The following is a 15,226-nucleotide window of genomic DNA, read 5'->3' on the forward strand; positions in this document are numbered from 1 at the left end:
TAATGTATATAATTTATAAAATTCTCCTTTATATTTCTAATGTAATTCGTAGTATTGAAACATAATATAAATATTAATTCTTAATATTTTAAATATGGTGTACATTTTTTAATTAAACGTTTACATATTTATTTAAGATAAAAAATAAATATAAGTGTAGATATTTAAAGTAGTTTTAAGATTCTTATATGACGTGTTAAGTTAGGTAGTGTAGTGCTGAAATTTGTCTAAATATTTTACAACGAATTAAAAGAAACACTACCACTTTTAATGTCAATTTTTATAAAGGAACATATTCTTATTCGATCAGCGTTGAAAAAATACAAATAAATACATAACCTCAAAAAACAAAACTAAAACAAACTTTATATACCATTAATTTTAGGTTACAAAATATAGGAAATGTTTCACTGAAATTATATACTACAAACGTGGCCCTTCGAAGTAATTTTTATTGCGTTAATTATTTCGAAGTCTTGTAAAACGATTTTAGTAGCTACGACCAAAAAGAGTATAAAATTTCGGTTTGTTCTGGCAGCTGGGATGGATGCATTTTTGTTTATCAAGAGGTATTGATGAGGATGGTTGTTGAAATGGTATGCAAAGACTTTTTGCACCCATTGATAGTGTTCCAGGTTCCTCTCCTATATCATCCCTACAAATATATATATATATAAACATGTATTATTAATATAAAAACCTGCTTTAATATGTACCGTGCACTGTCAGCTTTAATATTATCTTCACAAGACATTTCTCCACAAAACGGCGATAACAATATGTTCTTTTTATTAAGTTCAGAACAAAAGTCAATCCAAGTATCTACGCGTTTGATATGATCATTTAAATCTTTTCTTGCTCTGTTAAAAAGAATGTTAACCACTTTATAATAATGAATCAAATTATTATTAATAATGATTGTATATAAAACTTTGCTACAATGTACTTACTTAGCCAGTAGGCTTGATTGGATATCAGTCAATAATTCATGTAATGCGGTAAGCACTTTCAATCTATTTGCAACTACTCTTTCCGAAGTATCTCTGCGTACAAATGTAACTTGATTCTTTTCCAGGTCCTTTGGACCTAATTCGATTCTTACAGGTACACCTTTCAATTCCCAGTGATTAAATTTCCAACCAGGGGTACGATTGTTACGATAATCAGCTTTTACTCTGAGCGTCTTATCTTTTGATAGTTCATCTAGTAATTTGTTACATTCGTTAAATAATAATTCTCTTTGTTGAGGTGTTGTATTTGCCGTGATTCCACAGGGTATTATAACAGCTTGAATACAAGCTACTTTTGGTGGTAATACTAAACCTTTATCATCTCCATGAATCTATAAATAAAGTGTTAAGTTTCTTTATGCACAAATATTATATTAAGATAAAGGACTACATACCATTATCATGACTCCAATCGTTCGAGTCGTTAATCCCCATGAATTTTGATAAACAAATGTTTTCTCATCTCCATCTGTAGCGCCTTCTATTTGGATATTAAACATTTTAGAGAAATTTTGTCCAAGGTGGTGACTCGTTGCTCCCTGTATCGCGCGACCGCTCGTTGAGATAAAAGCTTCTATGGTCGTAGTATAGTCACCACCGGCAAACTTCTCTTTTTCAGTTTTACGGCCTTTAACAACAGGAACTGCTAATAGGTCTTCGTACACTTGCGCGTACATATTTAAAATAATCATAACTTCTTCATCCGCTTCAGCTTTAGTGGCAAAAGCTGTATGTCCTTCCTGCCATAAAAATTCTCTCGTACGTAAGAAAGGTTTAGGGTCTTTGAATTCCCATCTCTGTAATAAAATAGAGTGAATATATTTCATTATATTGATTTTTTAACGAAATGTCAATATCTTCTTCGATAGATTTCATTTAATACCTACCACTACATTGTTCCACTGATTAAGTTTTAGGGGTAGCTCGGTATCAGACCTTAACCATTTGGCATAAGCTGGATACATTACAGTTTCTGATGTTGGTCTTATAGCAATAGGCTCTGCTAAGTCTGATTCTCCACATTTCGTGACCCACGCAACTTCAGGTGCAAAATCTGCTATATGTGCTTTTTCTTTCTCTAATACTGTTCGTGTAACGAAAATAGGAAAGTAGCATTCTTGGACGCCTAATTTCTCTATTTCCGTATCGATAAATCCCTTTATTACTTTCCAAATGGTAAAACTCCACGGACGAAGAATGTAACAGCCTGATACATCGTAGTACTCGATCATACCGCTTTTAGTAATAATTTGAGAATACCACTCAAAGAAATTTTCTTCTTTCTTTACTTCCATTCCTAATCTTGTTCCAGTTTTTCCAGCATCCGGATCTTTCATACCTTCAGCTTTAACTATTTCTTTGTTTAAAGCATTCTTCTGTTTTTCATTTTTAGAAGTATCTTCCTTTTTCTTCTTCTTAGATGACACATCAGACTTTTGTGGTTTCCATTCTTGTCCAGTTAACTGTTTATAATTATTTTTCAGATCTAAAAGAATTTTTACCTCTTGATCAATAAGACTTTTGTCTGATTTAGAATCTTTCAGTTGTCTTACTTTATTTCCCTGACTCTGTATGTTATCAGAGAGTTGATCAATATTATTTTCTTCCTTATTTTTCGCATTAGTTGGCGGAGTAGCACACGGCTTCCACGCTTCGCCAGTTGCAGCTTTGTAATCAGCCTTCAATTTTAAAAGTAACTTTACTTCTTGATCAATTATATCTTTTTGTGCTTTCGACGCTTTCAATTGCCTTACTTTGTCCCCTTGTTTTTCTATTTCCTTAGATATTTGTTCGCCATCAATTGATGTTATATTTGTTGTAAGAGCTGTTACTTTGTCGCATGTTGTTAACATAGTAGCGCTAGATGGATTCCAGTCTTGACCAGTCATAGATTTGTAATCTGACTTCAGAGCAAGAAGTTTCTTTACTTCATCATCGACGATACTTTTCTCTGCTTTTGAGGATTTTAATTGTCTTACTCTATCACCTTGTTTTTGAATTTCATTAAGTAATTTGTTAACACTCGATTCTGTAGATACACTTTTCTTTTCTATTTCTGCCCAATCAGTACCCGTTTTATTTTTATACTCGGTCTTTAATTTTGAAAGACGTTGCATTTCCTGGTTTATCTTTAGCTGTAATTCTTTAATTTCATTTTCTTGCTGTATAATGTCTGTGAATAATTTGTTTTTATCAGAGTTAACAGGTGTCGTTTGCAATGATTTATTTGGAGTCATTCTTAGTGTCCATTCTTTTCCAGTACATTTTTTATAATCAGCCTTTAAACTTAGAAGGATTTTTACTTCTGTATCAATTGCAGCTTTATCTGCTTTTTGGGATTTTAGATTACGAACTTTCTCACCTTGGGCAACAATACTTTCATTGATTACATTCGCGTCTTGTGTTGCGCCATTTTTTTGAGAGGATTCTTTTGTGGAAGTTGTTGGTACAGTAATAGATGCAGTTTTTACAGCATTAGGAGTATGTCCATCCGGTATATGAAATAGAACTAAGGGTTGTTCTCTGGAAGAAAACGGACTAGCTGCCGCGTAAGGGACATCGCATCGAAAGAATCCTTTTCTTTGTAATTGAATTATTTCTCCCTTCTTTACGCGTTTCAATTCCTCTTCTCCAAGCATTTGCACCTCCCTTCTTGTAACTTTTGCAACAAAATTTTTGAAGTCGTCATCCTTTCCCAAAACTGGCTTACTTATAATATGATCAAAGTAAACAGCATAACATGGAACCGAATTAACTTTTTTAACATCAGCAGTCTCATCGGAAGGTATCGCTAACCATGTAATTTTCAATGTATTTTTGTAATCCTTGTTCTCCAAATTTAATTGCGCTAATATTTTCTTAACAACGCCATTTTCTTTTTCAATTTTATTTATTAATATGTTGCCCCAATTAATGAAAGTTGTGTTTTGATTTTCGACTAGCATATCTGCATCATCTCTTTCTATGTACAACAGTGAACTTGTTAACACTTGTTTAGTACCTTTTGATGGATCTTTTGGATGATTTTGTACAGTTAACCAGTCTTCCTTCACATTGTCTATGTGTACCGGTACGAGTTTATCATAATCCATAGCGGTATACCTAGTCGCAATGGGATCGATCACTTTTTTATTAAATGCCCATATTTTATCCCACTCCATAAAAACGACAGATCGCGAACTACCTTGCGCAATAATAAATTGCTTTAATCCCTCAACAGTCATTCCTCTTCTCAAAATACCTCTCACTGTTGGAAAACGTGGATCGTCCCACCCATCGACTAAGCCGCTATCAACGAACCAAGTTAATTTTCTTTTAGACAAAACTGTGTTAGTCATGTTCAAGCGTGAGTATTCCCATATATATGGGCGCCTCAATCCCAGGGCATCGACAAACCAATAGAATTGAGCATCTCTGTCGTGATATTCTGTTGTACGTAATGTATGCGTAACATTTTCGATAGCATCAACAATAGGACAAGCAAAGTCATATGTTGGATACACCTTGTATTTTGTTCCCGTTCGAGGATGCGGTTCTGGTTTACATCGATAAATTGTTGGATCTCGCAAACATCCGTTTGCCGATTCGTAATCAATTTTTGCTCTAACGCAACATTCTTGACCTTTAGGCGTACCCTGCTGCATTTCGTTCCATTTCTCAAGATTTTTCTCAATAGAATTATTTCTATTTGACGACATTAATTTTTGATCGCGTTGTTCCTTCATTAATTGAGGATTAGTATCGTCAACATATGCCATTCCCTCTTTTATTAATTTAGTACAGTACTGCAGCATTAAATCAAAGTAATCAGACGAATGTGTAAATCGATCTGGCTTAATTTGCAGTAATTCTAAGTCTTCTAGAATAGCTTTCTCAAATTCTACATTCTCTTTTGCAGGATTTGTATCATCGAATCTCATAATAAGTTGCCCTTTAAATGCTTCTGCATAATACTGATTTAACAAAGCAGCCTTGGCATGACCAATATGGAGATACCCACTTGCTTCAGGAGGAAAACGTACTACAACTTTACCCATTTCTGCTCCAGGTAAATCAATGAATTTTCCTTCTTGTTTTCTTTGTCCAGTTTGTCCCTGCTTACCATTAGTTTTTTCAGACTTCACATCGCTTGGAGCAGACATTATAGCATTCTTTTTAATCGAAGACAAAACCTCTTCAACAACAGACAATGAAAGGATCTGTTTATACCATCTAGTTATGTTGGCAAATTGCTTTTCAAACTTTGCCAAAAACTGTTTGTTTAAAAGAATACAAAATACATGAATATCAGCTAATGTTAATTTTTTGGAGACCAACCAAGTGGTTGTCATCAATGCATTATCCAAATATTGCAATGCATTCTCTTTTAAAGAAAGAGACTCAGAACATCCAATTGCAAAGGACAACCAATGATCAACTTCAGTTCTTTCACGAGGATTGATACCACCTAAATTATATATACAATAGAAACAAATGATAAATTTGTATATGTAAAACAAAAGAATCAAATATATGTAGACTTACCATAAAGATCTGTATGGGTAGTTCTAGCAAAGTAACGACCAACATCGTTACTTCTTTCACCCAGTACTTTACCCTGGCTATCCATTAATCGAACATTTCCATCACTTTTCCAATCGTTGCACCAGACTACCTCAATTTTTTCTTTATTTTGAGATTTAATTACTTCTGCTACTATTAATGCATCTGTATGAATTAAAAACATTTAAACTAATTTCTTTTACACATATCAGTACGATATTTTATTTCAGATTACATCAGACTTTACAACTAAATACATAACTTATTGTTACAGATATAAGTGGATATAAAGAAACAAAGTAGAATCAAACTTAGTTGAAAAAAGCAAGATTTTATTGTTTTTTCTTAACTTAAATCGACAAAATGTACAACATCTGTTTTAAAAATTGCACTCGAAACAAATTTAATGTAATCATTTGAGTTTCGAAATGATAATCGTTACAATGTAACCTACCTGTCGGAGGATTTTTCGAATTAATTATAAGTTTGTAAGTCATTTTTATAAGTTGGTATTCAATTTAAATATGCAGTAAAATCCATAAATATGTTCACGTAGGTTAAAATTGTTCCATGCAACTCCACGTGCCCAATCGTATCCAATCGTGTTTTATCGTATCTTATCGTACCCTATCGTGTCCTTATATATTAAATAGAATTTGTATATGTATCACATATATATCATTCAATTTAAATAAAAGAATAAGACATCGAATCGATATTTGTAACACGATCCTGTTTTTAAAAATACTATAGTTCTGTTTATTGTTTCAGATAATCCCAAAATATATACATACTTAACCTCAATATTTTACATATTTTATATATTTATTTTGTAGATATTTATAAGTATATATATATTATATATATTTAAAAAAGCGTACATAGCATACATATATACATTTTTATTGTACTAAATCAATGGTTTTTAATTCAATAAATAAAATATTTAAGTTAATAAATATCTTATCGTCTATCGTGTATCTTATAGTATCTATATACATGTAGCTTCGCTTCTTCTGAGTTATGTTAGTCATGTAACACATTGATATTAATTTAATATTTTATTTAAATATAAATATAAACATCAAATATCATTCTTCCCGCTTTCTTCGTTGTTTCTCCCTATGCAGTTAGTTTCCTTCGATCTCTCAACGAAATGTCAATCCTCTTCTTAATAATCCATGGTAACATGTGGATGGGACTAGATTTTTTTAGAATACGTGTATGAAAGAATAGATTCATTGATTTATTTAAAATTTTCGTATGGTTTGTATTATTTTTTAGAGAACCGTTATCGAATGTTTGAGATAATGTGAATCGTTAATTTGTTTAACTTAATCCACGCCTACGTACGCGTTCCGATACCCAAGAATATTCAACAGAGAAGTATACTCGAAGGTGGGTCGGTTACCTGGAGATAACTGTAAAATGTCATCAACGAATGTGTGTCAGGCATGGATTTGATGGTACTCGGTGACACTTGTGGGATCTGTTATCACGCTAATTATGTTCTGTCGACATTAATTTGATCGGAAAGAAAGCAGCTACCTTGATAACAGCATCTTCCGCCGATTAACTCGAATGTACGTAATAGAATTTGCGTTTAAACGAAACGATCGCACTATTTCGTAGGTGCTTCTATTTTTTTTTTTCTTCCTTTGTGTACTGAACATTCGTATGGTCGAGTGCATCTTGAATTTCAAATATATCCGTCATTATAAAACAAATTATTAATTTATTATTCGTTAATGGTTTTCTAATCTCTAATTTTATGCATTTCGATTTGTGCGTTAATAACTTCGGATAAAAGGAAAATGTGTCGGCATATGCATGACTTACATTGTTAATAATAATTATATATTTAAAGGGAGAAATGAATTTATAATAATTGCAATAAATATTTATTTAATACTGGAGATATTTTTGTTTTGTTATTATAAAATGAAATCGTATTATAAATATGTTGATTTTCCAATAAATTAATTCAATGAACTAATTTATCAATATATTTACGAATTGCAGATAATAATACAGATAACATGGAGGGACCAGAAGTAACATTCTTATTTCAATTTGGTTTGACTCGTGACACTGTTACAGTTAACAGCAGCACGTTAACTCTTAAGGTCCTCAAAGAATTTGCCTGTGACTTTATAAATGCCAAGTGTCCAGAGCACGGTTTAAATCATTTGTTCGAACGATTGCTTTTATTTAAACATGATTATAATTCCACTAATATTCTACAACTCATAACTAATGCAACTGAAGTTGTAGATGAAACATTAGTGGAAATTGTCTTAACTGGTAAATTTTGTGTTTATATTATATTATATAAGTGGATTCATTTATAATGTAAGTGGTTATTTGTTCTAGCACAAGTGCCAAACGAAGAAGTTCCCATTCGTCCCCATGCTTTAACAGTTCATTCATATAAAGTTCCAACATTCTGCGATTTTTGTGGAGAAATGTTATTTGGTCTTGTTCGGCAAGGTCTAAAATGTGAAGGTACATATATAATACAAAATATAATGATTCCATCGTGTCGGTTAATTAAAGCGGTATTGTCTAATGGACACAATAATTTCGATGCATTTTACTTTTCAGGTTGTGGAATGAATTATCACAAAAGATGCGTTATTAAGATTCCTAATAATTGCTCACATGATGTCAGTCAGAGAAGGCGTAGTTCAGCAATGCTGAATGTACCCAGATCTCCGAGTCAAGGATCTACTAGTAGTTTGACCAGCATTAGCGATGATAATCATAGTACAAATAATACGCCGAATGTGAGCCAAAATAATAGTACTTTGGTAAGATTTTATATAATATGTAATTTGCGATCTACTTAGGTCGTTTGTATTAATGTAACAATTTACTATATTCAGACAATACCAAGTATAATGGCTCCAAAACAGTCCCGCTCTCCTTCGCTAGGCGGAAGACCTGTATGGGTTGAACGAGAACTTGCAGCACGTATAAAGATTCCGCATACGTTTGTAGTACACACGTATACTAGACCAACTGTATGCGGACACTGTAAAAAGTTACTAAGAGGTTTATTTAAACAAGGCCTACAGTGCAAAGATTGTCAGTATAATGCACACAAGAAGTGTATTGAAAAAATACCTAAAGACTGTACAGGAGAAAATCCACGCGACAATACAGGTTCCGTTTATTTACATTTGATTATCTAGTATTAATTGGATGATAATTGCTCTAATGAAAATGATTGTATAGGTAATGAATATCCAGACAGCGGTGTTGGCAGTGAACCTGAAGGTAAATGCGATGGTAGAAACGAAGAAGGTGACGGTGATAGCGATGCCGAATCTCCATCACCCCCTCAACATTCCTCATTCACAAGAGATGAACCAAAGGCATCTGAGGATTATACTGTAAAAATATTTTTATAATAGAAAATGTTAAATAAACGGAAATCGTCGTGTTATATAACTATTAATAATTTATTAATTTAAAAAATATTTTAATAATATTTATTTAGATTATTTTTACAGGATCAAATTCCAAGCAATGATGATATTATTTACGACGAATTTCAAAAATCAAGACCATCGAGGTAAATTATATAATCTTAATCAACTATTAGATATATAAATTTATTACTAAACTTCATTTTCATAGTTGCAGTTCCACACCAAGCAATAATATTCCTTTAATGCGTATAGTGCAAAGCGTAAAACATACGAAACGACGTGGTTCGAAAGTGTTAAAGGAGGGTTGGATGGTACATTTTACAAATCGTGATCCAATGGTGAATAATTAATATGCATACGTATAAAAATGGTTACATTAAAAATAGACGCAAAACTAAATTTAGATATTTGCAGAGAAAGAAACACTATTGGCGTCTCGATACAAAAGCCATAACGTTGTTTCAAAGTGAAAGTAGTTCCAAGTATTACAAAGAAATTCCATTAGTTGAAATATTATCAATCGAAACTGCTAAGACATCCCGTTCGAGTATGTATATAATGAATACGTTAACACTCCTTGTATTAAAAATATTTAGAATGCTAACTATATTTTAGACACAATGCATTGTTTTGAGTTAAAAACTGCCAATATTGATTATTACGTCGGAGAAGATACTTCGTATGGAGATAATTGCAGTCAAGTTTCTCCTCCAGAAAGTGGTATTGGAGCTCATATAGCTAGATCATGGGAAACTAGTATTAGACAAGCTCTTATGCCTGTAACCACTATATCAAGCAGTGTGTACTTTTTCATTTGTTATTATGTACACATACAATAATTTTACGTTCATCTTATTATTATTTTAGATCAGGAACAATCTACGGAACCAGAGGAAAATATTACAGATATGTCTCAATTATACGAGATCTTTCCAGATGAAGTTTTGGGCTCTGGTCAGTTTGGTACTGTGTACGGAGGTGTTCATCGTAAAAGCGGTCGAGCAGTTGCCATAAAAGTTATCGATAAGTTACGTTTTCCTACGAAGCAAGAAGCACAACTCAAAAATGAAGTTGCTATTTTGCAGAATCTTTCGCATAGCGGAGTTGTTAATTTAGAGCGAATGTTTGAAACTCCCGAACGAATATTTGTCGTTATGGAAAAATTGAAAGGCGACATGTTAGAAATGATACTGAGCTCGGAACGTGGCCGTCTTAGCGAAAGAGTAACTAAATTCTTAATTACGCAAATATTGGTAGCGTTGAAACATTTGCATAGCAAGAATATAGTACATTGCGACTTAAAGCCAGAAAACGTTTTGCTAAGCAGCGACAGTGAGTTCACACAAGTAAAACTGTGCGATTTTGGTTTCGCAAGAATTATAGGAGAAAAAAGCTTTAGAAGAAGCGTTGTCGGCACTCCAGCATATTTAGCACCCGAAGTTTTAAGAAATAAAGGTTACAATCGATCTTTAGATATGTGGAGCGTCGGTGTGATTATTTACGTGTCTTTAAGCGGTACATTCCCATTCAACGAGGAAGAAGATATTAACGAACAAATTCAAAATGCTGCCTTCATGTATCCACCTATTCCTTGGCAAGAGATATCTTCCGATGGTGTGTAATTTAATATTTCGGAATAAACTCTTTTAATATTCTATGATACTAAAAACCATTTTCTTTTTGCAGCAATTGACTTAATTAATAATTTGTTACAAGTTAAGCAAAGAAAACGTTATACCGTAGATAAGAGTTTGCAACATACGTGGCTTCAAGTAAGTATTTGCAAAATTATGAATAATGTTTCATAATACAAGATTAATTTTTCACTATCCTTTTTTTCTAGGATTATCAAACATGGTGCGATTTACAAGAATTAGAAGCAAAAGTAGGATATCGTTATTTGACTCACGAAAGCGATGATGCTCGGTGGCTAGCGTATAGTAATCAGCGCACATGACAGAACTCTCCGCCTATTTTAAACATCGAAACATTGCCAAATAATTTGTCGATACATAAAGGCTGGGCTCGCAGTGCTCGAGCCACATTGCGGCGTCTTATTCGTGCCTGACTTGAACAAGTATACAAAAGGGAGTACAATTTTATCTTTCATTTTAAATGTTAGATTATCGATAATAATCAACACATCATTGGTGAGCGTATCTTCCAAGATATTTTATATAGAAAATAAGAATCTTACTTAATTATAAACATGTCGATCAGACTGCAATATGTAAGATAACACACATTGAGTAAAAAATTGTAGAAAGAAGCAGCAGCAATGTTTATATAAAAATGTCAAGAGGAACTTTAATACCAAACTTGAATACGTTTCAATACTGTGAAATTTCATTACAATTAACAAATAACAAAATATACTTCAGTATATGCTACACACATAATACAGTAGTAACATTTACAACAATTATTTCTTTTATTAAGATATAAGTAATTGTTTAATGCTCTTTTATTACTTAAATATATTTCTTAACGCATAATAACATTTTATAAATAGTATATAAGAGCTAATTTCTTAATATAAACGATACAAAGTATTTTTCAGCTTGATATAGAATTCAAATGATAGCATGTTTTACAAATGCACAAATATTGCTTAAACTTAGTGGAAGTACGTAAATCTTTTGGAATTTCTCTGGAATTAATAGTAGGGTTAGATTATTATAGAAGGTACTGGAAGGAACCTTGAAACTCTTAGATTTTCATAGATAAGACTAATCTATACAAAGTTGTTTCGCATAAAATCAAAGTAACTTTTTCGCATTTTCTCTAAAAAGTGTCTGATTTTAGAATTAAAAGCTTCGATGTCTATAAATCGTGTCTGTTTTCTCAATAATATAAATTTGCTAGAAGAATCTATAAATAACAATAAATTCTGAATTACTTACACTTGTGTGATAAAAAATATTAAATAAGATCAAAGTATTTATAATATAAATAAACAGTAGTCTTCTAATGCTTCCAACTTTATATAATACAATGAATTATGCGAATATTCATCTCTATGAGAGGAAAAAAAGTTAATACTTAAATAAGTGCATTTCAGATAATTGGAAATTTATCATAAATATAATCGCTATTGTGATAAATTGTGTGTTGTAAACTAGTAAGCAAAAATTGTTGAATCTCTTCGATTATTGCTTGACAAGTTATTTTAGATATATTGAATTTTCTATTTTATTGTTGACCGACATTTTTTACGATAATTATTCTATTATTTGAAACAAAGAACATTCCAGAAACGACTTAGAAAAGATAAACTGATATCTGATGAACTATATATACTCATGCATATTTTTTTAATGCGTTTATTCCGTTTATTATATTTGTTTATGAAATGATAATGATAATTGAAAAATGATAATTGTACGAAATGGTTGTATAATATTTACGTGCACTATTGCTATTTGAAGTTAATATTTTCCGCAATGTGGTATTTTAAAATCGAATAAATATATAGTAAGTAACTAGGTAATTAAATTTATCTTGACAAAATTAGTAAGACGATAATTATAATATTAACATGATCATTTTTAATATCTTTTATTATAGTAATGTCTTTGCAATGTCTCTACTTACTAGTAACAGTGAATTATAGTGATAGGATGAGTTACACACATAATGCGAAAGTAGAAAATTCATATTGAATACAAACAATTTATCTTAAATTCAAAAATCAAATAAAAACAGATATAAAATCTTACGAAGACTGAGTTGCTCTTGAGTAGCGATATCTGGCGTTGTAACGAAAATTATTATATTAAAATTATACATTAGTTAGGTAACTAAATCTCAAACGTATAATTAATTCGAAATTTGTAATCACGAAATATTTGATTAATTATTCTATTTTATGTTCGACTTTTTACACATACCGACACTCGCACATACACAAAATTAATATAACAATGAGTGTAACACGGTGTACGATACGTGGCCTATATTATTTAAACTTTATCGTAAAATTATTCTGGTTGTATCGTACGTAATTACAATGTGCTTATTAAAGTATTTACAATTATGAAATATTGTATTAGATACAATCATAAAATTAAAGAGCTAGATTGGAGCAGTCAATACTGTTGGTGTGATAAGTCTAGATACGAAAACATGTTATATTTTATAATAAATTTTCAAGACATATACTTTTAATTACGCATAGAAAAAGTTGTGCAATGTCAATAGATATTATTATACTTAAACTGTTGTATTCGTATGAAATGCGGTATCGATAATAATTTGATACATAATATATTTTATATCTGTGGCATGCGTTTGCAAGATTTTCTTTATAAGATATGTTCTATACATATTTGTTTTGTCTATTACGGAATTTATGCAGAAATAATTATTTGTATATATTTTTAAGATTTCGATTGCGTAATATTTTTTAAATTTTGGCATAGACAATTTTAGAAGAACTAATGATGCGTTTTTTTTTTAAACTAAGTTTAAGATATTCGTAGCTATATTTAGACGAAAAGTACTTAAAAGAAAGACAGTAGTAAATTGTAACAGATTTAGATTTTAAGCGAAACTAACAAATTTTCATAAAAATATTAAAATGTTAAATCATTATTGTACTTATTATAATAATGTGAATAAATAAATTATTAATGATGATAAGCTTTACAACATTTTGTATTTACTGAAATTAAATAAATTTTAGTTTATTTAAGTTTCCAGGAAATGTGTGTAAATTGATGTCATTACAGAGAAAATGTAATCTTTCATCTTGTCCTCGTTAATTCTAACAGAACTTCTACTTGAAATAATAACATCCTGCTGAGTTACAGAAACGTGTCTCAGCATGTCCTCAGTTAGTCATCTCATAACTTAAATGAGGTACACAATATTTATTCGTCTACTTAATAAATTAAAATTCGTGCATAGAATTAATTGTTGCTATATATTACTCTTGTGTAAACGAATTACTATAAAACATTGTACTATTTAATCAATTAAAATGTTACTGCCAAATAAATTAATGAGTGCACTATATTTTGAAATATTCTTATGGAATATTAATTTGGCGGAATGGATAGAGATGCCACAGTTTTCCGACGAAAAAAAAATATACAGGTGGGTATAAATGCGTTACGTTAATGGACATTAAAACAACAATATATAGTAATATTTTTATTACAAAAAACATTTACTTATATTTTTATTACTTAAATAACTTTATTACTTAAAACATTTACACTTACATTTCTCATTCATAGAATACCTTTCCCAAAGCAAGATCAGTTTTATACATTTTCTCGAACACCTACGGAAAATCAGTTTCCTTATGAATATCAAAACGTAGCTCACGAAGATATGGTCATGGAACAAATAGCGAGTAACGAAAGTACACATGTTTTTTCGAAAGTAAAAGATTCTGTCGACGAACCTACGATTCATGAACATTCTGATGAAGAAGACGCGTTTATAACCGAATCCCAACCATACAACGAGAAGACGTTTTTGCCGACAATGGAGGTAAAGAAAAAAATACTTCAGTTCAAATTAAGAAAATTGTGTTGGAATATACGTCTAACTTTTAGGAAGAAGATATAAATGGAGAACACTTTAACGAGACTTTAGGTTCAAATGACGTAGATATTTTGAAGTATTTGCCAGTGGATGTACTTAAAAATGTTCATCAAACTTTAAAATCGCAACCTGCGACTAGCGAGGGAAAAATTTTATTTTTAAGAACATTTAAAAAAACATTAATGACTGAAATAGGTAAGAAAATATTAAGTCAATGAGAGATGATTTCAACGTGCAATGTACGAAAGTACCACACAAATATTTACAAGTAACATTTTTGTAGAGTCTCAACTTGCACAGACTATACCGGCTAATCGAGAGAAAAGAGGCACTGATCACTATGATCACAGTTACGATTACCATGAACACGCCACAGGATTCCCTTCCATAGAAGGTGCATTGATGGCTATTTCATTTCTTACTTTTGCAGTATATCTTGTTCGATTAGTCATGGTAATTATGCAAGCAATTATTTGTGACAGATAATATTGTGAATAATGATATACTTCCAATAACAATTTTTTTCAGCTTTTATTCAGAAACATGAATAATTCCGCATCGACTACTGCTGCCCCTACTTTGCTTCTTGGTAGAAGAAAAAAATCTATAAACTTATTCGACGAAGACACGATTAAAATACTTAATAGTGTGGATAATTTTTTCTCACGTTTTCAATAATGACGAAAC

General features: G+C 31.2%; 3 protein-coding genes and 1 long non-coding RNA gene across 7 annotated transcripts; 2 read left to right on the forward strand and 2 right to left on the reverse strand.

The window, feature by feature from the left end:
• Positions 1–9: 9 nt before the first annotated feature.
• Positions 10–6,192, reverse strand: LOC128888694 (bifunctional glutamate/proline--tRNA ligase). Its single transcript, XM_054145744.1, has 7 exons — positions 6,007–6,192; positions 5,535–5,717; positions 1,898–5,457; positions 1,406–1,807; positions 951–1,342; positions 717–860; positions 10–655 (listed from the first exon to the last, which is right to left on the reverse strand). The coding sequence occupies exons 1-7, from the start codon at positions 6,047–6,049 to the stop codon at positions 490–492; spliced, it is 4,890 nt and encodes a 1,629-aa protein (XP_054001719.1). The 5' UTR covers positions 6,050–6,192; the 3' UTR covers positions 10–489.
• An 804-nt stretch (positions 6,193–6,996) lies between these two features.
• Positions 6,997–12,310, forward strand: LOC128888697 (serine/threonine-protein kinase D3). 3 transcript variants are annotated; one of them, XM_054145749.1, is made up of 12 exons: positions 6,997–7,135; positions 7,575–7,856; positions 7,926–8,362; positions 8,438–8,717; positions 8,790–8,947; positions 9,068–9,129; positions 9,195–9,324; positions 9,401–9,533; positions 9,602–9,784; positions 9,854–10,600; positions 10,673–10,758; positions 10,830–12,310. In XM_054145749.1, the coding sequence occupies exons 2-12, from the start codon at positions 7,592–7,594 to the stop codon at positions 10,941–10,943; spliced, it is 2,595 nt and encodes an 864-aa protein (XP_054001724.1). In that variant the 5' UTR covers positions 6,997–7,135; positions 7,575–7,591; the 3' UTR covers positions 10,944–12,310. The 3 variants fall into 3 exon arrangements, with proteins under 3 accessions (XP_054001724.1, XP_054001726.1, XP_054001725.1); XM_054145751.1 differs by lacking the exon at positions 6,997–7,135 and having other exon boundaries at positions 7,459–7,856; positions 7,926–8,057; positions 8,157–8,362; XM_054145750.1 differs by lacking the exon at positions 6,997–7,135 and having other exon boundaries at positions 7,459–7,856; positions 9,201–9,324.
• A 1,347-nt stretch (positions 12,311–13,657) lies between these two features.
• LOC128888706 (uncharacterized) lies at positions 13,658–15,217 on the forward strand. Of its 2 annotated transcripts, XM_054145775.1 has the most exons (6): positions 13,665–13,846; positions 14,047–14,083; positions 14,227–14,485; positions 14,551–14,734; positions 14,823–14,992; positions 15,068–15,217. In XM_054145775.1, exons 2-6 carry the CDS (start codon positions 14,049–14,051, stop codon positions 15,215–15,217), a joined length of 798 nt encoding a protein of 265 aa, XP_054001750.1. In that variant the 5' UTR covers positions 13,665–13,846; positions 14,047–14,048. The 2 variants fall into 2 exon arrangements, with proteins under 2 accessions (XP_054001749.1, XP_054001750.1); XM_054145774.1 differs by having other exon boundaries at positions 13,658–14,083.
• On the reverse strand, positions 14,110–14,339 carry LOC128888709 (uncharacterized). Its single transcript, XR_008460325.1, has 2 exons — positions 14,212–14,339; positions 14,110–14,159 (listed from the first exon to the last, which is right to left on the reverse strand). It is a non-coding gene; the product is annotated as an uncharacterized LOC128888709 (long non-coding RNA).
• Positions 15,218–15,226: the final 9 nt, after the last annotated feature.

This window comes from Hylaeus anthracinus, unplaced genomic scaffold (assembly GCF_026225885.1).
Source record: "Hylaeus anthracinus isolate JK02 unplaced genomic scaffold, UHH_iyHylAnth1.0_haploid 11994, whole genome shotgun sequence".
NCBI lineage: Eukaryota > Metazoa > Arthropoda > Insecta > Hymenoptera > Colletidae > Hylaeus > Hylaeus anthracinus.

What these genes read in the sequence shown, in the direction of transcription:
- LOC128888697 (XM_054145749.1), top strand. Translation starts at nt 7,592, where the DNA reads ATGGAGGGACCAGAAGTAACATTCTTATTTCAATTTGGTTTGACTCGT. An exon ending in GCCAAAATAATAGTACTTTG is followed by an intron (nt 8,363 to 8,437) that starts GTAAGATTTTAT and finishes TACTATATTCAG; the next exon opens with ACAATACCAAGTATAATGGC. An exon ending in TTACAAATCGTGATCCAATG is followed by an intron (nt 9,325 to 9,400) that starts GTGAATAATTAA and finishes AGATATTTGCAG; the next exon opens with AGAAAGAAACACTATTGGCG.
- LOC128888694 (XM_054145744.1), bottom strand. Translation starts at nt 6,049, where the DNA reads ATGACTTACAAACTTATAATTAATTCGAAAAATCCTCCGACAG. An exon ending in TTCGAAAAATCCTCCGACAG is followed by an intron (nt 5,718 to 6,006) that starts GTAGGTTACATT and finishes TAATTCATACAG; the next exon opens with ATGCATTAATAGTAGCAGAA. An exon ending in ATTAAAGCTGACAGTGCACG is followed by an intron (nt 656 to 716) that starts GTACATATTAAA and finishes ATATATTTGTAG; the next exon opens with GGATGATATAGGAGAGGAAC.
- LOC128888706 (XM_054145774.1), top strand. Translation starts at nt 13,968, where the DNA reads ATGTTACTGCCAAATAAATTAATGAGTGCACTATATTTTGAAATATTC. An exon ending in GACGAAAAAAAAATATACAG is followed by an intron (nt 14,084 to 14,226) that starts GTGGGTATAAAT and finishes TCTCATTCATAG; the next exon opens with AATACCTTTCCCAAAGCAAG. An exon ending in AACATTAATGACTGAAATAG is followed by an intron (nt 14,735 to 14,822) that starts GTAAGAAAATAT and finishes ACATTTTTGTAG; the next exon opens with AGTCTCAACTTGCACAGACT.